The following is a 20349-nucleotide window of genomic DNA, read 5'->3' as shown; positions in this document are numbered from 1 at the left end:
CTGGTCCTCCTGCTGAATTCTCTGAGTGCTGGGATCACAGGCGTGCCATTCCTGGTAATGGGCATCCACTCTGAGAGAAAGGAAGCAAGGCAGCACCAGCACCGCCACTATGAGGACATCGTGCCTAACGTGATGAAGCCGTGAGCAAGCATGAGAAGATGCCCCAGGAAAAAGAGAGGCCCGAAGCAGGGAGGTGGGGTCAGGAAGGAACTCTGCCTCGGTCGGCCCTGGGCTCTGCAGCTTATCAACGTGACATCAGACAAAATGTTTCTTATGGTTACTGTTGAGACAGGGCATGTGGGAGCCCCACACGTTTCAGGCTGTTGCACTGTCATTACCTGAGGCTTAGCTGCAGATCAGGGGCTAGTCAGGCCACAGGGATAGGTCAACTGAGCCGGCTGCATGGAACTGCATGAGTCCTCTGCTATGTGGTCTGTGCTTGCCTCCAGCTTGGTAGGCTGAGGCAAATGGAGCCTGAGTTAGAGTCCAGCCTGGGCTATGTCATAAGACTTTATGCAAACAAACAAAGTATTTGCTCATACGACCTGAGCTTCGACTCTCCCAAATGTATGGAGTGAAGTTCTCTGCCCTACCATGTGAATATGAAGTAATTAAGGGTGGGAGGCTCCTCTGGATGGAGTCTGATTGTGACAGTGTTTGCAATTAAATTTGGGGGTCAGCACCAGTGCCCCAAGTCAGGTCTAGCCACCAGTCCTCCGCAAGCCTGTTAAGAGTGGAAGACAGGAAAAAGAGGTCCATTCAATGTGGCCACACTGGGAAAAGGAACAAAGAGACGAATTCTGGGAAGAATTAGAGGGCCAAAGGTGTGCAGCCCTAAGCGGTGTTGGTGAAGCCTGCTTCTGCCCACATTGTCTGGGCTCTTCAGTCTCACCATGTAAAGTGGTCTGACAAGTTGTAGGGACTGTGTGAAATCTCTTTCCAGGACTCAAGGTTTGTCTCTGGCTGGCACCTTTGCAACATGAGATTCCTGGAGAGGAATTTCCATTTCTTTCAGGTCCCTTGTTTCAATAATCTCGTCAGATTCAGAGCCGCAAATGTCTCTTTAGGACGTCCTCATTTCTGCCAGGCCAGCTACAACAGGGCTGTGGCCTTCTAAGCAGAGCTAGAGACACCAGCAGGACAGGCTCGTGCGATGGAGAAATCGTGTGGGGACAAAATGAGAAGGTGACCAGCTGCCCGCCTCACAGGAAACGGACCCTGCCAGTGCTTTGACCTTGGATTACAACCTCCACATCATGGGAAAATAACATCTGTTATTTAAGCCACCTGGTTTCTGCCTGACTGGACACCCTCTCCTGCCCCCTTACACCAGAAGAAGACAGGTGAGTTAGCAGACATTATACAATTCCACCCCCTAGACAAGTGCTTAAGGAACACGTCACAGTGATTTCCAGGGCTATAGTGGGACAGGGATCAAACCAGATATTTCTAGCAACAGAGGCCAGACTCCATCTATATCTTCTAGGAGAAGGAGGAGGGTGTGCTCTCAGGCTTATGATGTAAGAGAAGTAAAGAGCAACAGAGTTGATGTCTGGACAGAGCTTTATGGCCGATTCCCATCCTTCATCATCTGCTCAGGTAACTGGGGGAGATGACCATGTTGTTATCCAAGCGTCCAGGTATTCCTTGCCTTTCAGTGAACTCCATCTCGACAGACACATCAGAAGCTGAAAATGCCCTCCTTCAAAACTTGCTTAATACTTCCAAGGTGCTAAATATGCTAGCTTTGCAATGTGGCACCCTGTCCAGTCTTGTTTGGCTTGTCATGACCCTGGACTGAGTGGGAGATGCTGTTGCCAGGCTTTGAAAAGATCCAAACTGGCTGGGCAGTGGTGCTGCACGCCTTTAATCCCAGCATGCAGGAGGCAGAGGCAGGTGGAGCTCTGTGAGTTCTAGGCCAGCCTGGTCTACAGAGTGAGTCCCAGGACAGCCAGAGCTACATAAAGAAACTGTGTCTTGGGGAAAAGAGAGAGAGAGAGAGAGAGAGAGAGAGAGAGGATCCGAATTGCTTTTTCATTTGTGTGTGTGTGTGTGTGTGTGTGGATATCAGTGCTCACACATGCGTGGGGAAGCCAGAGGACCTCAGGGGTTCCCTGTATCGCACGGGGGCTGGGCCTTACCCGGCAGGCCGCTTATCTGCCCTTTCACTTGTGCCCTTCAAAACGTTCTTTGTAATAAGCCTGTGATGGAAGTAACCTGCTGTCCTCAGTTCTGTGAGCTACTCTGATAGAAGACTGCCCCTCAAGAAAGGGTAGCGGGAGCTGGTGCAGAGCTGGTTGGTCAGGAATGCAGGAGGCCTGGGAGTTGGAGCCCAACCTGGATAGAGACTTCATGTAAAAGGCCAACTGACTAAATAAACAAACTAGTGGGAAATATCAAAACTCTCTCACTAAGATAAAGTCTTGTAATTTCACATTGTCTCTGCGTCCATTTTGAAGACGGATTTAACTGTTTTATGCCTGAGGCAGGGCCCAGTCACCCTGATGTAGCTGGTTTCCAGTTCTATGTCCCCCTTCCCCCGACCCCATTCAGATGTCTGTCTTGCCTCTATGTGGGAAAGCACATGGCACTGTCCCCTCTGACTCTCACACCCCATGTGGCTTGCTAGGTAGGTAAGGATGACCCCTCTGACCACAGCAGGACTCAACCAGGGGCTTGCTCTAAACCCACCAATTAGAACTCACTATGTCCACTGGCTCACCCTTAATTCTCTCTCTCCCTCCTTCCCTTCCACTGCTTGGCCTCCCTTTCACCCCTGCACCTCCTATCTTCCTCCAGACTTCAAAACCAATTTGGAGAAAGCGTAACAACAAGAATCTCAACACTTAGCAAAAGAAACATTGTTATAAGATGATAGACACAATGTAACTTTCAGGAGCAACTTTTCAAGTGGCCATTGATAAACTCACAGCAGAGAGTGTCCCAAGGTCATCCTTGCAGCAGAGGCAGCTGGCTCAGTTCCTTTTGGATAAAAGCCAGAAGGTGGGACACTGAAAGGACTTGTGCTTCGGATGACAAATGCATTATACAAGAATTTCTTTTTTTTTAAATATTTATTTATTTATTTATTTTTACGTGCATTGGTGCTTTGCCTGCATGTTTGGGCAAGGGTGCCAGATGCCTCTGGAACTGGACTTGCAGAGAGTGGTGAACTGCTTAGTGGATGCTGGGAATTGAATTTGGGTTCTCTGGAAGAGTAGCCAGTGATCTTAGCAGCTGAGCCATCTCTCCAGCCCCTAATACCAGACTGGAGGTACTCTAAAGAGACATTCTCTTTCTCCCTTTAGCTTCAGATTGTAAAATAAGGCTCCTGGTAGGGAGATAGGAATTTCCCTCTAGGAATCTCACCTTGGGAGACAGAAAAGGCTGAATTTCTTACAGACAATTCTGGGTCATTGATAGGAGGGGCCAGACATTAATCTGGACTTCCTGGCTATGAATGATTTTGGCTCTCTACTTAAACTTTAACTGAAGAGGGACTTGAAGTATCCTGGAATCTTTGTCTCTGTTCCATCAAGGACACATAGAACCAATCTCCCCTTTCTGCTTTTCACTCTTAACCTGGTGATTTTAATTGGCTTACTGAAGACATGTGGTGGAGCTTGATTTGGTAGGACCCTGAGGGGCACAAGCGCCAACCCTTAAGCTCCAGTAACAGTGGCACGTTTTAAAGACAGTATTCCTAAAAAGGCTTTCTCTGGGTAGAAAGCCGATTAAAGCCAAGTACCAGAAAATTCTCAAACAAGGCACTCTAACAAACTCCATCACAGAGCTGACCTGAGGTTTCTGGAGAAGCCCCAGGCTCCGGGCTGCAAGGGGCCTGTGCTTTGGCTAAGCTTTCCCCGGGTTGGAGTCTTGTTGGGACTCTGGGCTCTAGAGAGTCCCCACAGGTGGGCAGGAGGGTCCATTTCATTTCTCTGTTTGCTGCTCTCTCCTTCACTTACTATGTTTATCAGGCACATTTAACGACAAGCAGAGGTCCTATGCTGAGCTGCCTCCCTGTTCAGCCAAAACTAAGGGAATGGAACAATTTTGCTCATTGTTGATGCTCGCGTAACACAATGACCTTGCCATTAATTAGTATCAGAGCCTGCGGTCCTGGCTGCCCTGATAAGCTAGGCTTATCTTCAACAGGCTAATTAGAGATTTGTTCACTGTGTCCACATTGGGAAAAAAAACAAAGGGACCCTATGCTCTCCTTGTTCCCAGATCCATCTTCAAGGGTGTTACACAAGGTTTAGGTTTAAACAGAGGGCAAGGGGTATGTCTAGCTAGATAGCCCAGGTCAAGGCAAGGTCCCACGCATCACTGACCCATCAGTAGCTCCAGTCTCTCCGGCAAGGTGGTGTGACAAGTTGTCGGAACAACTGTGTGAGACTTCTGTCTAGGCCTAAGTTCCCCCTCTGACTGCCGGGTCCCGACGTGGGATTCCGATGTAGGGGGAGGGGATTCCATTTCCTTTTGTGCTTTAACAATTTGATATCCAAGGGAAAGGTACAACTGTTTATCCTCCTTCCTGCCGGATGGTCAGGCCCAAGGAGCGCAAGGAGGCAATCCCTTTGTACTTCAGAATGCGTCCCACCCCTCCCCACCCCCACCCCTAAGCGTTTCCATAGGCTTAGAGGTGCCTGTACACTGGCAAAAGATTAATGCACTAGCTGAGCAGGGAAAGGGCCTGGGCACAGCCAGACGCCGAGGGGCGTGGCCAGAGCGCCAGACGTCCGCCGTGCGCGTGCGCGTCTCACGCGGGGGCGGAGCCTGGCCGCGGGCGCCCGCTGTAAACAGACAACATGGCGGTGGCGGCGGCTCCCGGCGCTCTGGGCGCCCTGGGAGCGGGTCGCGTCCGCCTGGTGGCTGCGTGCTGCGCGCGGCTCGGCCCCGCGGCCTGGGCTGGCGGTCCCGCTCCGAGGAGGGGCTACAGCTCCGAGGTGAAGACGGAGGATGAGCTGCGCGTGCGGCACCTGGAGGAGGAGAACCGAGGTGAGCTGCAGGCAGCGCGGGCGAGGCCGCCGAGGTCGGCCTGGCTGTCACTGCGGCCAGAGGGTACGGTGGCCCTCCGGGTTCAGCGCTCATGGTGATGCTGCTCGCGCAGGGGGTCTTTCCAGCCAAGGTCAACCCCGGGTTTTAGTACCGGGCCAGGGTTGCTTCTTGCTGTGTAATAGCTTTCTGCCATCTCAGGCGTCAGTGTGAGAGTTGAAGAGCTGCAGCAGGCATGCCTTTTCTCAGCCGATAGAATCTTAAATTAGAAGCATCTTTTTTCTTTTGCACATTTTATCCCGGAGAGTTAGTTTTGGGGGGACTGTTGCACTTCACTTAAATGATTTTGAGCACTTAATTTTTTTTATTTTTGGCCTTACTGAGCTGGGGTGGGGGTGAATAATGAGGATAGTGTTCTTGTCCTTGGGCTCCTTGCTCTGGGAGGCGACAGATACATTAATTAGTGCACTGCAGAAGGTGGGAGGCTATGACAAGGTAAGATGCAGAGGAATACTGAGGAAGTTCCTTTTAGTTGCAGTGTTGGCTTAACTATGGTGGAGAAGATGGATCAAGGTGTTGCCCCGGAAGGAACTCATTGCATTTTGACACACGTTTATAAAGCGCTGTAGTCTGTTAAGTAGATGGGAAAATTAAGTCGGGATGGCTGTCTTTTTAGAAGCTGTCCTTGGTTTTTGGAGGTCGGATGGTGCTCGCTTCAAGACTTGTTGAGAACTCTGCAGTGCCTGCAGGGTTTCTCTCTCACTGTATAACCCAGGCTGCCCCAGGACCCGAGATCCCCAGACTCAAGAGTGCAGAGAGCACAGGGTCGAGCCACCTTGCCACCGCAAGGCTGTTTGCAGGCAATGGAGACCGACTGTTCTGGAGCTTAGTTCCCTGTGCTGCGACCATCGAATGTATCGAGCAGGATAAGAGGTATTCCACGAGGTTGTGAGGTTGAGATGAGAAGGTTACTGTGTCTTGCCCTGTGTAGGATGCTCAGGAATATGGGGAGTCATTTTTGTTTCTTGCTCATTCGAGCTGTCTGAGACAGTGGGATGGGCAGAAAGATGGAGATAATGTATTTGGGAAACCGCAGAAGACAAGTCTGGAAGCCCAGATGGGAGTTTAGACAGGCCCGAGATTATTGAAGCCTTGACTGCCAATCTCTTGGGGAAGCTTAATGGTGTTGGTGTTTCCGTTGTTATATGCTCCAGTGGTGTGTTATTTATAAAGGGTTAGCTGTATGCTCCGGGATTCTGTGTGCTTCTGTGAGTGCAGGTCCGGGGCAAATCCACACAGAGCCTCCTGGAGGCCTTTAAGCTAGGATGCAATTGCACCGCAGGGGAAGACATGGAAGATGATTTGATAAGCTGAAGTGTAAATATCAGTAACTAGGACATCGTGGCCTTAAGAGTAACCCAGCATTCTTTGAGAACTGGCAGAAAAGACAGTGTTGGCTTTGCTTTGTTTTTATCAGTGAGCAACTGTAAGTAGTGCAAAGGAAGACGCCAGGGCCAGGATACTGCAGGATGGAGTCTCTGAAAGGTTGGTGATGTAGGGACACCGAGACAGACTTTTGGTGTTTTAGTTACTAGCGTTTTGCCATGGACAGACAGTAGACAACAAACACCACGGCAGGGATTCAGGAGCGTTCAGGCCCTGGCACCAGAGACACAGCATTGAGGGGGTTCTGAAGAGTGGAATCAGGCCTTTTGACTCAGGAGTGGTGGTCTCTTACAGATCTTTGTGGATGGGTGTGGTTTCTCAGCAGGATCTTTGTGTGTATGTGATCAGACTGTGTGGCCACCAGCATCCCCTTAGATGCAAGCTCACTTCTCCAGGTGAGAAGTCACAGCATTTTCAGCGCGGTGTGCAGTGCTCTCCGTGAGAGGGGAAGGGCTGCTGCAGAGACTGTGGCCTGAGTGGATTCTGACATCACATTGTAAAGAGTCTCCTGGTGCTTCTGTCAGAGTGATGAGTCTAAAATTTGATGCTCTGAGCCTTTCAGGAATATGAGAGTGCTCTGGGGGCAGAGAAGCACCTGACCTCATTTGTAAGGTGTAGGCTGGTGGCTGGGGTAGTTATACGCACTTCAGGCTCACAGCTGCTGTCAGGACTCTGTGTTTGTAATCTGCAGTGGGGGTTCCCTCAGAGAGCCACGTTTCTCTAGGTTATTTCTTCTTACATTTTTGTTCATCATACTCAGTTTTAGAGTAGCCTAACGGTCCTTGGCTCCTCTTAGTCTTTCCCCCAAGTCTGCTGTGTTCAGGCATCCCCTTCCCAGTTTGCTCTTCACATTGTTGAGCTGGGGAATTCTTTGCTTGCCGGTCTTCTCCACCCTTGGGTCTCCTCAGCTCCCACACCCTGCAGCTGCACCTGAGCTTGCTCTTCTGCAGCCCTTTCTGCTCGGCTTCTGCGCAGGCTTCCCGGCATGGCTTCTCCCTGCTCCAGAGCAGTCATTCTTGATCCACCCTCTCCTCCTTCACAGCCAGATGCAAAGATCTGATGAGAGATTTCTCTGAAACATTTATGTATGCCAGCTTCATTTAAGCTAGGCTGGTAGACATGGCAGAAGTCTGCTAGCACATCTTTCTCCATGTTCTAAAAGATATATTTCCATGTATTTTATGAACATGTGAGCTATCTCAACATAAAGTTACAGAGTGTTTCAAATTGCTGTGATATGATTGATGGGCCATAAAATGTTCAACATGCACAGTGCGTCTTCAGAGTTGTACTCTGTCAACACAACTCCAATTTAGAACACTTTCACTTTTGTTTTTTTAAAACGATTTATTTGCTTACATATGTGTGTGTGAGTGCATCTGTGCACACAAGTATGGTTGTGTGTTCATATGAGGACAGTGCTCACAGAAGGCAGAAGAAGGGCGTTGGATCTCCTGGAGCTGGAGTTACAGTGGTTTTGAGCCACTTGATGTGGGTTCAAGATCCCAACTCCGGTTCTCTATATGAGCAACCATTTCTCCAGCTTCAACTTTGGAACAGTTTTGAAAAATGAGACTCAAACTCTCTAGTCTTCAACAGCACACTCCATTTTTCCACTCCCACCCCCACAAAAAAAAAATTACCTATTTTTATTTTTTATTTTTTGTCTCTATAAGTTTGTCCACACTGACTAGCTCCATTTCTGTTGTTTCTCTTGTCATGAAGGGAATTGTTTTGTTAATTTCATTTTCCAATTACTCATTGCTAATGTGTAGGTAACCACTGGAGTTTTGTCCATAGGCATTGTATTATATGCTTTGATAACCTCTTATTTGTTCTAATACTTTCCCGTGTGTGGCATGCTTATTGTGTTATATGCTTTGATAACCTCTTTTATTTGTTCTAATACTTTATATATTTCCTAGGTATGGCATGAAATTTGCAAATAGTGGCGTTGGTTCTTTCTGAGCATCTTCACTTCCTTTCCTTGCTAATTTACCCAGTAGGAGCCTCATCCGGCTGCTCTTGATCTGTGGAGGAAGCGATCAGACTTTTCTGGCTCAGTCTGATGTTAGTGGTGCGCAGCTGTGTTTTGCCCTTTATCAGCTGAAGAGTTTGCAGAGTCAATTTTTATCTCGTTGAATTTTGCCAAGTACTTTTTCTGGGATAATCTTGGCTTTTCTTGTTTAGAGTGTTAGTGTGATGAATCACTCTAAATGCTTTTCAGTAATGACCCATACCTCTATCCCTAGAGTAAATCCTAAGTGGTAGGTAATTCTTTATATGTATTGTTGGATTTGATGGGCTTGTATTTTATTTGTACCTATATTTATGAGAAATACTGGTCTTTAGTTTTCTGTTTCTGTAATAATCTTTGTCTAGTTTAATGCTAACTTTGTAGGACATGGTCTTTCTGTTTCTATTTTTATACAGGCTGTTAAAATTGCTTAAGTTTCTTTAATAATAGAGGCTTTCAAATTACTCATCTTTACAAAACACCCTTTGAGGGACTGCGGAGATGGCTCAGGGGATCAGATGAGAGACTCTGCCTCTCAATATAGAGGACACCTGATGTCAGCCTTGGGCTAACACACGCGTGCGCACACACAGAGGCAGACCAAACCGTCTTTCTCTCTCTCTCTCCCCACCTCTCCCTCTCTTCCTCCCTCTTTTTGTTTCATTGACCTTTCTGTGTTGATTCCCAGAGTCTCTGATTCTGCTGGTTTTTGTCTCTCCCTTCCTTTGCATTTAATTTGCTATCCTTGTTCCACTTTCTTTGTGTTTAACACAACTTTGCTGAATAGTCCACATTGGCCTAGAGTTGTGATCTTGCCTCAGCCTCCTGAGTGCTGGGGTTACATAAGTGCACTGCTGTATGGGTTTTGCCCCAGTGTGGTCTGCATCACTGATGTTTCTTTGAACTTGAGAAGAGTGTAAACTTCGTTGTGGCTGATGGAGCTTCTGCATTCAGTGAGCTCAGCTGCTGCCGGGCCTATCTGCTCATAGGAGTGAGTTACGACTGCAGTTGTATGGGGGTGTGGGTTTGTCTCCTCCCCACAGCTCTGCTGGTTCTTCTGCAGGTGAACACATTAAAGATCATGATGTCTTGGAGGAGCAGGACCCCAGCATGATGGGATGTCCCTTTCTTTTGGGAAGCCATGCCTTGCTCTGAAATTACTATATCTGCTCCAGCTTGCTTTGATTAGTGCCAGCATGATTCATCTAAACAAACAACAGCATGTATCTACTTAGAGCTAGGCACCAAGTCTTGCTTGTTATCCACTCCGATCATCTTATCATCTACCTACCTACCTACCATCCATTGTTTGTCTATCTATATGTCTGTCTGTCTGTCTATCTATCTATCTATCTATCTATCTATCTATCTATCTATCATCTTTCTGTCTATTACAAATCGTCTATTTACCAATCATATATCTATCATCTATTTGTCTTCCTTCTATCTATTCATCAATCATCTATCTATATGATATTTAAGACTGTCTATTTATCAGGGGGTGCTGGGCCAAAGGCAGGGCTGAATTCATGCAGGGCAAGCATTCTACCAGCTGAGCCATTTCCCCAAGTCTTGATGGTCTCTTTAGGTCTTTGAAGTCTGCAGTTGCAACTGAAGTGCCTGGATTATCAGGTTCCATGTGTGTGCTGTGTTTTCTTGTTCGCCAGCTTCTTCCTCGACCACTTGGTCTTCCATATTTAGATGCAAGTGTGTATCAGCTTTGGCCTTAAAACAGAAATCGAATAATTCATAAAAGAACTACTTACAGCAGCCATGTGGGAGTTGGTCTGGGGACACAGGTGTGGGCCATTATTGAAAAGCGTTAAAAGCGACTCATCACACCTGCAAGCTAAGCAAGAAAAACCACAATTATCCCAACAGAGGAAGAAGCAGCACTTGATAGAATTCACTGTAATAAAAACTCACTCTAGAAGCTGAGGGAAGCTTCCACCACCCATGAGGGGCTGACCCTGGCCACCAGCAGCATCAGACTGCATGGGTGCAGGTGCAGAAAGCCACACTTAGGATCCACCAGCATGGCTGCGAGGTTGTTGTGTGTCATGTCTGTGCATCCTGTTGCCTGTTCGAAGTTCCTTCAGCCCCACCTGCTCGGTCTTCTGTAGTACTGTACATGTGTGTCCTTTGTTTTTCCCGTGAGCACCCAGTTGTCCCAACACCTTGTTTACCTCTGCTGTAGTATTCTAGAGGAACCCCCGGAATTGTGTTCTGCTGGCCCTTTGTAAGTCGCACTTCGACACTACTGTGAAGATCACAGTGTTTGCTGTGCGGTGGCACCCAACTCAGGGCTTCACACACAGCCGGCAAGCCCTGCCCAGCCCTGACTACTGCGTGGCGTCTCGGCGTCTTTCTCCTCAGCCTTTGTCTGCTTTTCAGTATTATCTTGCTTCTTGCTGCATTGCTACTTCTCAGGTGGATTTAGCGCCATTGTGTTCAGAATCTGGGCTGGTCATGCAGATGTGAGGGAAGGGCTATGAACCTTGGCCTCTTGTAGAAGGACATGCTTCATTTGTTTTTTAGTCGCTTTCCTGGTTTTCAGAATTGTAACCAGTGGCTGCCAGTAGGATTTGTCCACATCTTGCTGAGAGTGTTGCTTGGTCATTCTTCCAGCCTCTCTTTTCTAGCTGTTTCTAAAATGTGATGTCCCCTAAGGCAGCTTTCAGGAGTGTCTCCTTTATGTTCCCTTCTTGCTAAGCTATTTCTCATGGTGTGTTGATTCTGTTTGTTTTTTCCAGACAGGATTTCTCTGTGCAGCCTTGGCTATCCTGGACTCAATTTGTAAACAAGGCTGGCCTCAAACCCACAGAGCTCCGCCTGCCTCTGCCTCCAAAGTGCTGGGATTACGGGTGTGCTACCACTACCACTTCTGCTTCCCGATTCTGTTTTATTAAAGAATGCTATTTATAGTAGTGTGTGTGTGTGTGTGTGTGTGTGTGTGTGTGTGAGTGTTTTGATTTTAATTGTTCTTCTCTTAATGGATTGTTAAGTGCCCTCTACATTGCCTGTTAAAAAAGCTGATACAGGGCTGGAGAGATGGCTCAGGGGTTAAAAAGAGTCTTTGTTGCCCTTGTGAAGGTCTAAATTCTATTCCCAACACCCACATGGCAGCTCACAGCCTCTTGTACCTCCAGTTCTGGGGATCTGACACCTTGTCTCTAACATCTGTGACAACAGGCACCATGTGCACAGATACAGGCAACGCACCCACACACCTAAAGTAAATCTAAGCACATTTCTGTTGCCTTTCACATGCTCATCTCACTGTGCTGTTCAGAATCATGGGAGCCTGTGTGTTGTACATGGATTTTGACTCCCCTTGGACCATTTTCCAGGCTGTAGATTTTCTTGTTGTCAAATAGGCTCTGTCAGCAGTTTTCAGTGGCTGATTTTTTAATATATTTTTTTAGTAATAAAAATTAAGTTATTGAAGTTGGAAAATTTTTAGGTAAAAATATACATCTTTATGGTGAAAATTAAAAAAAAAGCATTATAGAAAGATACCACATTTTCAGGCACTTTCATGAAAATTAAGACTTTAAACCCGTCTTGAGTTCATGCTGTGATTCAGTCTTTCTGATATGTTTCTTGCATTATTACTGTTCTTATTTTCAGGCAAAATGGAACATCAAGCCCCTTTTGTTTCACATTAAAAAAAAGTTCAACACTGTCTGTAAAAATATTAGTATAGGGAGCTGGGGTATAGCTCAGCTGGTAGGGTGCTTGCCTGGCATGCAGGAAGCCTGGGTTCAGTCTGTGTTGATGCCTAAGCAGGGAGTGTGATGTGTATGCCTGTAGCTCCAGTTTATCCTCCATTATGTAGTAAGTTCAGGACCAGTCTGGACCACATGAGATCCAAGTTAGTCCAGTGATGGAGAGCTGTGTAGTTGGCTAATTCTGCCAGCATGAGCTGTGGGGGGTATAATAAACCTGGATGCCCTTACTGCTGGTGTAGCTTATTAAGGGCATCGCTTAAGGATGGTGTAGCTGACTGATGGTGTAGCTTCCTGCTGGCTTCTCCCATCAGTTACTTCCTTCTAGAGTCTATCCCACAGGCAGACTTTGTGATTTCTTAGGGTCCCTCAGTCCAGCTGACAGTCAAGATCAACAATCCCACATGGCCCACACATACAGTGAGTGTATGGTAAGCTCTCTGGTGAGCTGTACAGTGAGCTCCACAGTGAACTCTAGAGTGAGCTCAGCTCCACAGTGAGCTCCACAGTGAACTCTAGAGTGAGCTCAGCTCCACAGTGAGCTCCACAGTGAACTCTAGAGTGAGCTCAGCTCCACCGTGAGCTCCACCGTGAGCGAGCTCTACACTGAGCTCTACTCAGAGCTCCTGGGCTGTCGCGTCTCATAGTGTCCAAATGGAAGCCCTCAGCCGGGCAGTTGTAGTCACGTGTTCCTGTCTCAGCACTGGCTCCTCTGGAGGCGTGTGCTGTAGGTTTCTGCTGTGATGTGCTACAGTTCTCTGTGCTCTCTTGTCAGCTCTTAGTCCTCTGACAGATTTAAAGATCGTTTACTTCCCAGTTTCTTTCGTTTTATACCTTAGGCCTAGGTGAGTCTCAGTGCTGGACTGCAGAGTGGGATTCCTGTGTTGTTACCAGTGGAGTTAGTGTCTAAGTTTTTAACATTTCTATTTTTTAAAACATTTTTATGTATATGAGTGTGCTCTCTGTATGTACACCTGCAGGCCAGAAAGAGGGCATCAGATTCCATTATAGATGGTAGTGAGCCACCATGTGGGTGCTGGGAATTGAGCCTAGGAGCTCTGGAAGAGCAGCCAGTGCTCTTAACCACTGAGCTATCTCTCCAGCCCACATTTTTAAATTTATTTTTAGATTATTCACTGTTAATGTATAAAATGTAGATGTTGCTGAATTCATTAATTAGCTCTGTAGGACTTTTGTGGGTTTTGTAGAGTTTCCTTTGTAGACATGCCCCTGTGAGGGGCATAGTTTTACTTTTCTCTTTTGCATCTTGATACCCCTTTGCTTTCTCCCTGGCCGAGTTGCCTTATTGCCTTGGCTAAGGCTCTCAGCACTGCAATGAATGGCCATGTTGCCAGGAGCCTGGTTTTGCCGTTGTCTTTGCTTGAAGACTCACTCCATCTTTTATGGTTGAGCATGACGTCAGCTTTGGCTCACTCCAGTGGCCTTTGTCACATTGAGTTAAACTGTTTCTGGTTGTGCATGTTGCTTTTCAATCAGAGGGGTCCCCGCTTTGTCAGGTTCTTCTCTTCTATTGAAGAGATGGTCATAGAATTTCAAAAACTTTCCAGTGTTCTGTCAGTGCTGTCCATTGCCTTGATTTGTGTGTGTTGCCTTTGGGCTGTATGAAACCTAATTGTTCTTTGTGCTTTTAGACCTTGGCCTTCTTTAAATGGTGCTGTCTGTCAGAGTATTTGGAAAGCAGTGTGAAGGTGCATTTTAAGGTTATGTCCCACTGGGCGCCTCATTTCATCTCTTGTTGCTAAGACTTTGTAGATATTGCTGACACCGCCGTCCTGTGTGACGAGGCCCTCAGTCCCGTCACCATGTGCCTTCTTACCTCTTAAGTCCTGAATCCTTTCGCTTGTTTTCCCTTGGTTTCCAGCAGCGCCAGCCTCAGCCAAACAAACCCTCCTTCTGTCGTCTGACTGCAGGGCACCGTTAGCTGCTACCCTGTCCCTCCTCCTAGTCCAGAGGCAGCAGCCCTGCCCAGGATTGTCTGAGCATGTGCATTGTTTATAACCAGTTTCTACCTACTCCTGGCCCTCCAGCTGAACACCAGACTTTCCATGTTGGACTGTAAGCAGCCTCTGACCTGTGCTGGCGTCTTTACTTTGGTTGACTGCTTTCAACCCCTGACCACGCTTTCTCTCTGTGGCTGCTCTGTGCTCTCTCCCGTGCGTCCTCTGTCCTGAATTCAGTCCTGATGTTAGTTACTTTTCCTGTATGACAAAATACCTGAGAGAAATGCTGTAAACCAGGAAGGAGTTATTTGGGGCTGGTGGTTTTGGAAGGTTCACCCTTCAGTGGTTTGGGCCCACCGTTCGTTTGGGCAGGACATGCTGGCAGGAATATATGGTGGAGGATGGCGAGCAGAGAGAGGGAAGATAGGAAGGGGCAGGGAAGACACAGTCCCCACACTCTGTGACTCCTTCTGCTGCTTTCCTGTAACTCTATGACACCGTCGCTTCGTCAAGGGATTAATTCATTCCTTAGGTTAGAGCCCAGAGCCCTGCTTTCTCCATCTGGTCAAGCCTCCTTCCCAATGAGCTTCACCTTCCTACCTGCTCACCCAGCTTCTGGTTCAGCTCAGCAGAGCCTTTCCTCCACCATTTTCCTTTGCGGCAGCCATGCCAACCTGGCCAGAGTCACCATGTTATTTGATGGCTGAGTACTGAAAAGTTCACTCAGTACATGCTTTCGCCACGTAGTGCAGTCATCCAGGTGTGGACTTAGATAGTCACCTCCTCGCTAATGACACACACCTAAGCAGGCCAAGATAACTGGACCAGTGTGGAGGCAGATTCCGAGGGAAAGTCCTCAAATCTGCAGTCAAAGCCATTGAATTCAGGTATTTTGTAAACAAAGGATATTACACAACTGGAGAATTCTGTGCATTGACCTGCTTTAGAAAGTTAGTGTGGCTGCTGCAGCTGGGCTGGGGAGTCCGGCTTTAGATGAGAAAGCAGGGAGAGCTTGGGCTCTAGGGGAAGGATAATGAACTTTTAAAAAAATTTGGGTAGAGTCTGAATTGCTTGTAGATCTGAATGGAAGTGTTGTTGGGTTAAGTGTGCAGGGCAGAGGTCAGGAGGAAGCCTGGCATAGAAGTACTAAGACGGTTACATCAGCAAGGAAGAGTGAGCTGCCTGCAGCTGGAACAGCAGCAGAAAGCGGGTCAGAGGCCTGCATGCAACAAAACTGAGATGAGCCAGAAGCTGGGCCAGCAGGTAGGGAAGTGGGAATCGTGGGAAGGACAATGATGAAGCGTGTTGTAACTACCAGTCTCTACTGTGTACCCTTCCTAGTCTAACTATTAAAACCTGTAAACACGGCAGATCCCTTTGGAAAAGTCGAGGGGCCCAGGATGCAGAAATTCTCCCTGTAGAGTGAAGTGAGAATATTAAACACCAATTTGATTTGATGAGGTTTTAGCTGCCATACTAATAAAAAAAGTTCTTGTTTTGACAAGTAATCTTAACTGTATAGAGGGCCAGCTTTGCAAGAAGCCTTGGTTAAGAGGCAGGTTAGCCACCTGCCAGGTTAATTATATATATAATTATATATATGCTGTAGTCTGCTCTCTGAGTGCCTTACTAACCCGAATGTATGTACTTCTTCCCCTTCTTAATTAGGAATTGTGGTGCTTGGAATTAACAGAGCTTATGGGAAAAATTCACTCAGTAAAAACCTTCTCAAAATGGTGAGTGTAAGATTAAGCTGTTTCTAATATTAAGACATATTGTTGACATGATTTTGAAAATGAATTTTTCCTTTTCCTTTTTTGCTCTCCCTACTTTGGTTTAGTTATCAAAAGCTGTGGATGCATTGAAATCGGATAAGAAAGTTCGGACCATTATCATCAGAAGTGAGGTCCCTGGGATATTCTGTGCTGGTAGGTAAAATAATCTGTTGTTGTTTTGAGAACTGTTTTTTTTTATGTGTATGTGTGGATCTGAATGCCACGTGTGTGGGTTTTTGGGGAGGCTAGGAAAGGAGGCTATGCCTCTTGGGGCTGGTGCTACAGGTATTTGATGGAAACTGAGCTGAGGTTCTTTGGAAGAGCAGCAGGAGAGCAGCAGGAGAGCTTTCTTTCCAGCCCCGTCTGTGTAAGGGAATCTTACCGTCACAGTGTGGGCTGGTCACATATTTCCTCTGCAGTGGTCCATTCTCCCGTAAGATGCTCTGTGGTCTGAACTATTACCAACAATTCCTCTTTGTCTCCTTTTCAGTTTCATAAGAAAAGAATATTCTTAGTCTGTGAACATTGGAAAGACACTTGAAACATGTGGATTATTTTAGCCATTGAAAAAAATGCTTGGGGCCATTAAGATAATTGTTTGTGGGAAATGAATCCTGTGGACCATCCGTGGGGAGAAACCAGGTCTTAGGCCACGGTGCTCTGTTCTGAGCAGCCGATTGTCCAGAAACACACTCTCTCTCTCTCTCTTTTCAAGATGGGCTTTCTCTTATGTAGCCCATGCTGTCCTAGACTTACTTTACAGACCAGGCTGTCCTTGAACTCACAGAGATCCCCCTGCCTCTGCCTCCTGGGTGCTGGGATTAAAGATGTGCACTACCGTGCCGGCTTGCTCAGAAACTCCTGAGCGGCAGGACATGCGTCATGGTGGACTCTCAGGCGCAGGCCGGAGCTCGGAAGGGTGCTGTGTGCAGTGTCTCCCTCCCTGTGATTGTGTCTGTGAGGAGCGGTGTTTTCACACTGGGGGCACGTTTGTGCTTTCCATTAGTGCCCAGCATTAAAGACTGTTATCTCATGGTTTACGTGTTAGTACTTCTGAGCATGGTGGGAAGGAATCTGCTTTCCCTGGTCAACAGCCCAGGCGACCACTACCAATAGCAGGTAAGAAAACGGATTTTTTCAGCAAAATATAAATGGGGTAGTTCCCCTAATTGTTCCAGGGAAATATAAATGGGGTAGCTCCCCTGATGGTCCCAGGGAAGCACCGGGGGTGTTTCACTCACTGCACAAGTGTTTACTTACTGAGAACTAGCCGCTATGCCTGGGCTGGCGCTGAGAACGCTGGGTACTTACAGTTCTCAGGAGGTATGATGACCGTCTTTACAAGCCTGGCCTCCCCCAAACCCCTGGAGAGTTTTATGGGATTTAGGCATATTTGGTGCAGATGAGTTATATTCTGGCTTTGGTAAGGTTGTACTGCTCCCTTAAAATGCAGCGTACCTTAAAAGGCAACGTTTTCCTGGGTGTGTAATCAAGAAGGTGGATATTGGCCTCACATGTAGGGAGTGGAGTTCCCAGTACAGGCTTCTGTTCTGTCTGCTCAGGAAGGCTGATGGGATGGTTTAACTAAGTGCAGCCTTGGTTTGGCCCTTTGTTACCCCGGTGGCTGGCTCTAGGATCTTTCCCTGCGATCCCCCACCCGGAATTCCAGGTCTGTGGGTGCTGACTGTTGTCATATGCAGCTGCACAGTGTTTGCATACAACTCCTTCATCCTTCCATGTACTTTAGATGCTCTCTGGGTCACTTGCAATGCCAGAAAACAATGTCACAGATGCAAAAAGAGTGGCTACATGGCATTTAGGGAATGTGCATGAGGAATTCAGATGGCGTTTCTCCACACATATCTCTGCCTTCTGGTTTAGTTGGATCTGAGGTTGTGGAATCAAGGAAGCAGGAGGCCACACTGCTCCTAGTGGAGCTTACACCCAAAGTGTTGGGATTCTCAGGCCGAGACTTGAGGACCAGCCCCAGACAGTTTGGGGTGGAGGGCTATCAGGAACTGCCTCTGAGGCCTCCGGGGTGCTGCAGGGCAGCTAGTTGGGATGTAGTGTGCTCTGTCAGAGGTGGTGACTTGCAGAGGCAGAGCACTTCAGGTGCTGTCCTTTGGACTGTCTGCCGGTCCTCATTGCCTCCTGACTGCCCCATGGTGATTACTCTAGCCATGCTTGGCTTCCCCTTTGTCCCGAGTCTCTGTGGGTGATGCTGTATGATGAGACTTTAGGGTTTTGGTACCGTCTGGTGTTGTCTGTTTCAGGCTGTACAAATGGTCTGTTTCAGGCCATGCACTAGTTGTTATATTAAGTCAGCCTGATTATCCCAAGTTAATTCAGTGTCTGCTTCTATGTATGTTAAAACTTTCTGCATAGTCAGGGTTTTTGTTCACATTTTAATTTATAAGTGATTTTTGTTTTGGCTTTTGTTTTTCCTTCTATATTCTGTTAAATACTCAGTGTACTATAGATAGTTTTGGACAGTTTGTTTATTGTCCTAATCCACAGCTCTTCTCTGAAGGGTGTCCTCTTCATAAATGTGTTTGAGATAGCCCAGAAGCTCTGTTTGTGTTGTGTGGAATACAGTTGTAGGTCACAAAAGAGACCGTAACAGCTAATTGTAGCCTGTAATGTAAAGTCTTAATTTTGGTCAGCCTGTGTTTGTTAGTTATTCAGTGTGCACCTTGCATGCGTGCAAGCCTTAGTTTTTTGTTCTAGAGTACTAGAGGCAGCCAAGCCTTGGCGCTCCCCACCTGTGTCCACCCACTTTTAGAGTTCTGCATGCCCCAGACGTGCTCATCTTCCCGCCAATGTCCTGGGTTTTCTTTGTACACCCGTGTTCTACCAGTCCTGAGTTCATTTCTGAAAACCTGAAGCACCTGGTGCGGGCAGCCTCAGGTTTCTGGAGTGTAGGGAATGTCTTTGAATATCATGCTTTGTGCTCTCAGAACACAGCTCGGCGTGTGCTTGCCCCAGCGAGCCCCTCTGACAGTGTTCACTTGTACTGTGTTCTTAGGGTTGTTGGCTTGTGTAACTCCCTGAGTGTCCAGACCCTGCTCCTGATTACTGACAAGGTTTCTAGCTGTTGACATTTGTTTGTTTCTACTTCCTTTTCTCCTTAAATGCTGTGAGAACAGGTAGTTATTAATGAGTTATGAAAAGAATTCCTACATAGTATTAGAGCTTGGACCAGGTGGGTTTTGACGCCCCATTTAAATCTCTTCTGTAGAATTGAAACTATTTTTCCTTTTTACTAATGTTTCAAATAAAAATAAAAAGTAGATTCCAGCTGAGCATGGTGGTGCATGCCTGTAATCCTAGCACCCTGGGAGGCAGAGGCAGGGAGATCACTGTGAGTTCTAGTCCAGCCTGGTCTACACAGTAAGTCTAGGACAGTCAGGGCTACAAAGAGAAACCCTGTCTTGAAACTCATCTCCTCTACCACAAAAAAAGGAAAATATATGACGAAGTCTGCAAAGAAATCTCACCTGAGCCTACATTCCATTCCCCGTCCAATAAGACATTTTAGCATCTTTACTTTTCCTGTTGCACTACTCTACTGTAGCACACAAGTGTGCAGGGGTAGTCGCATGTGCTCAGTGTGAAGGCTGCTGTACAGCAGAGAGGGGCGCCTGCAGATGTCCCTCCCAGCCTCCCTCCAGCTGTGTGGACGGTTTCCAGGTCAGACCTTGGACTGGCTCAGACTGTCTTTGTCTTGAATCTTTCTGAAACGGTAATTTCATTTATGTGTTGAGCACATCTCTGATGTACATAACCTTGAATAAAGTGGGGTGCATCGGTGCACTTTCTGTTGATAACTGAGCTGTGGGGGTAACTGAGCTCCTGAATTATTCTAAGGGAAAGGTTAAAGCTGAAAAAGGCCTCACAGAAAGTCAGAGCCTTGCACTTTGTAGAGGCCCGGAGCTGGAGGGTCTGGCCGAGAGTGGCGACTGGTGAGGGCTTCACTTGACGCTCAGGCTGTTCTGCGCTCCTCCTGTGCTGTGGACGGATCTCAGGACTTCTCCTGTGCTCAGTGGTGCCGTATCCGCCCCCAGGTACCCCAGTGCTGTCCTGTTCAGGACCTTGATTTTTAACCTAAGACCTCAGGAGCAACCCTCCATCCCCAAGCTCACTGTCTCCGTGGCTCTGCACCTCAGGAGGCATAGTGTGGGGTCCTTGTAGGTTAGAGCCAAGTTCCTGGCTCCTGGCTGGCCTCTTTCGAACATTGCAGGAGAGCTGTGTGGTGGTGCCGGGTGGGTGGGGGGTCAGCCCTGCTTGGCTTTGTCCTCTGTGCTGTAAAGGAATTGTGTATTTGATCTTAAAGTTCACCTTATTCTCCCCTTACACATGCATACACGCTCTAAAGTTGGTTATTTCCAGATATTTAAGAGCTCTGTTCAGTTTTTAGTAAAGTC

At 47.4% G+C, this 20349-nt stretch overlaps 1 protein-coding gene across 3 annotated transcripts in view; it reads left to right on the top strand.

Moving 5' to 3' along the window:
• Positions 1-4797: 4797 nt before the first annotated feature.
• Auh (AU RNA binding methylglutaconyl-CoA hydratase) overlaps positions 4798-20349 on the top strand; it is an 87153-nt gene continuing 71601 nt past the window's right edge. For all 3 annotated transcript variants that reach the window (XR_008718754.1, XM_055595234.1, XM_055595233.1), the window contains exons 1-3: positions 4798-5001; positions 15819-15886; positions 15991-16078. Coding sequence is in view for 2 of the 3 variants with exons in the window: in XM_055595234.1 (XP_055451209.1) it covers positions 4812-5001; positions 15819-15886; positions 15991-16078 (346 nt within the window). In the remaining variant the exon portion in view is untranslated. The remainder of the gene's footprint in view (positions 5002-15818; positions 15887-15990; positions 16079-20349) is intronic.

Source organism: Psammomys obesus, unplaced genomic scaffold, assembly GCF_907164565.1.
Source record: "Psammomys obesus unplaced genomic scaffold, mPsaObe1.curated_primary_1811, whole genome shotgun sequence".
NCBI classification, from domain to species: Eukaryota; Metazoa; Chordata; class Mammalia; order Rodentia; family Muridae; genus Psammomys; species Psammomys obesus.
Note: the sequence above shows the minus strand (reverse complement) of the source record. Positions and strands in the feature narration are given on the sequence as shown.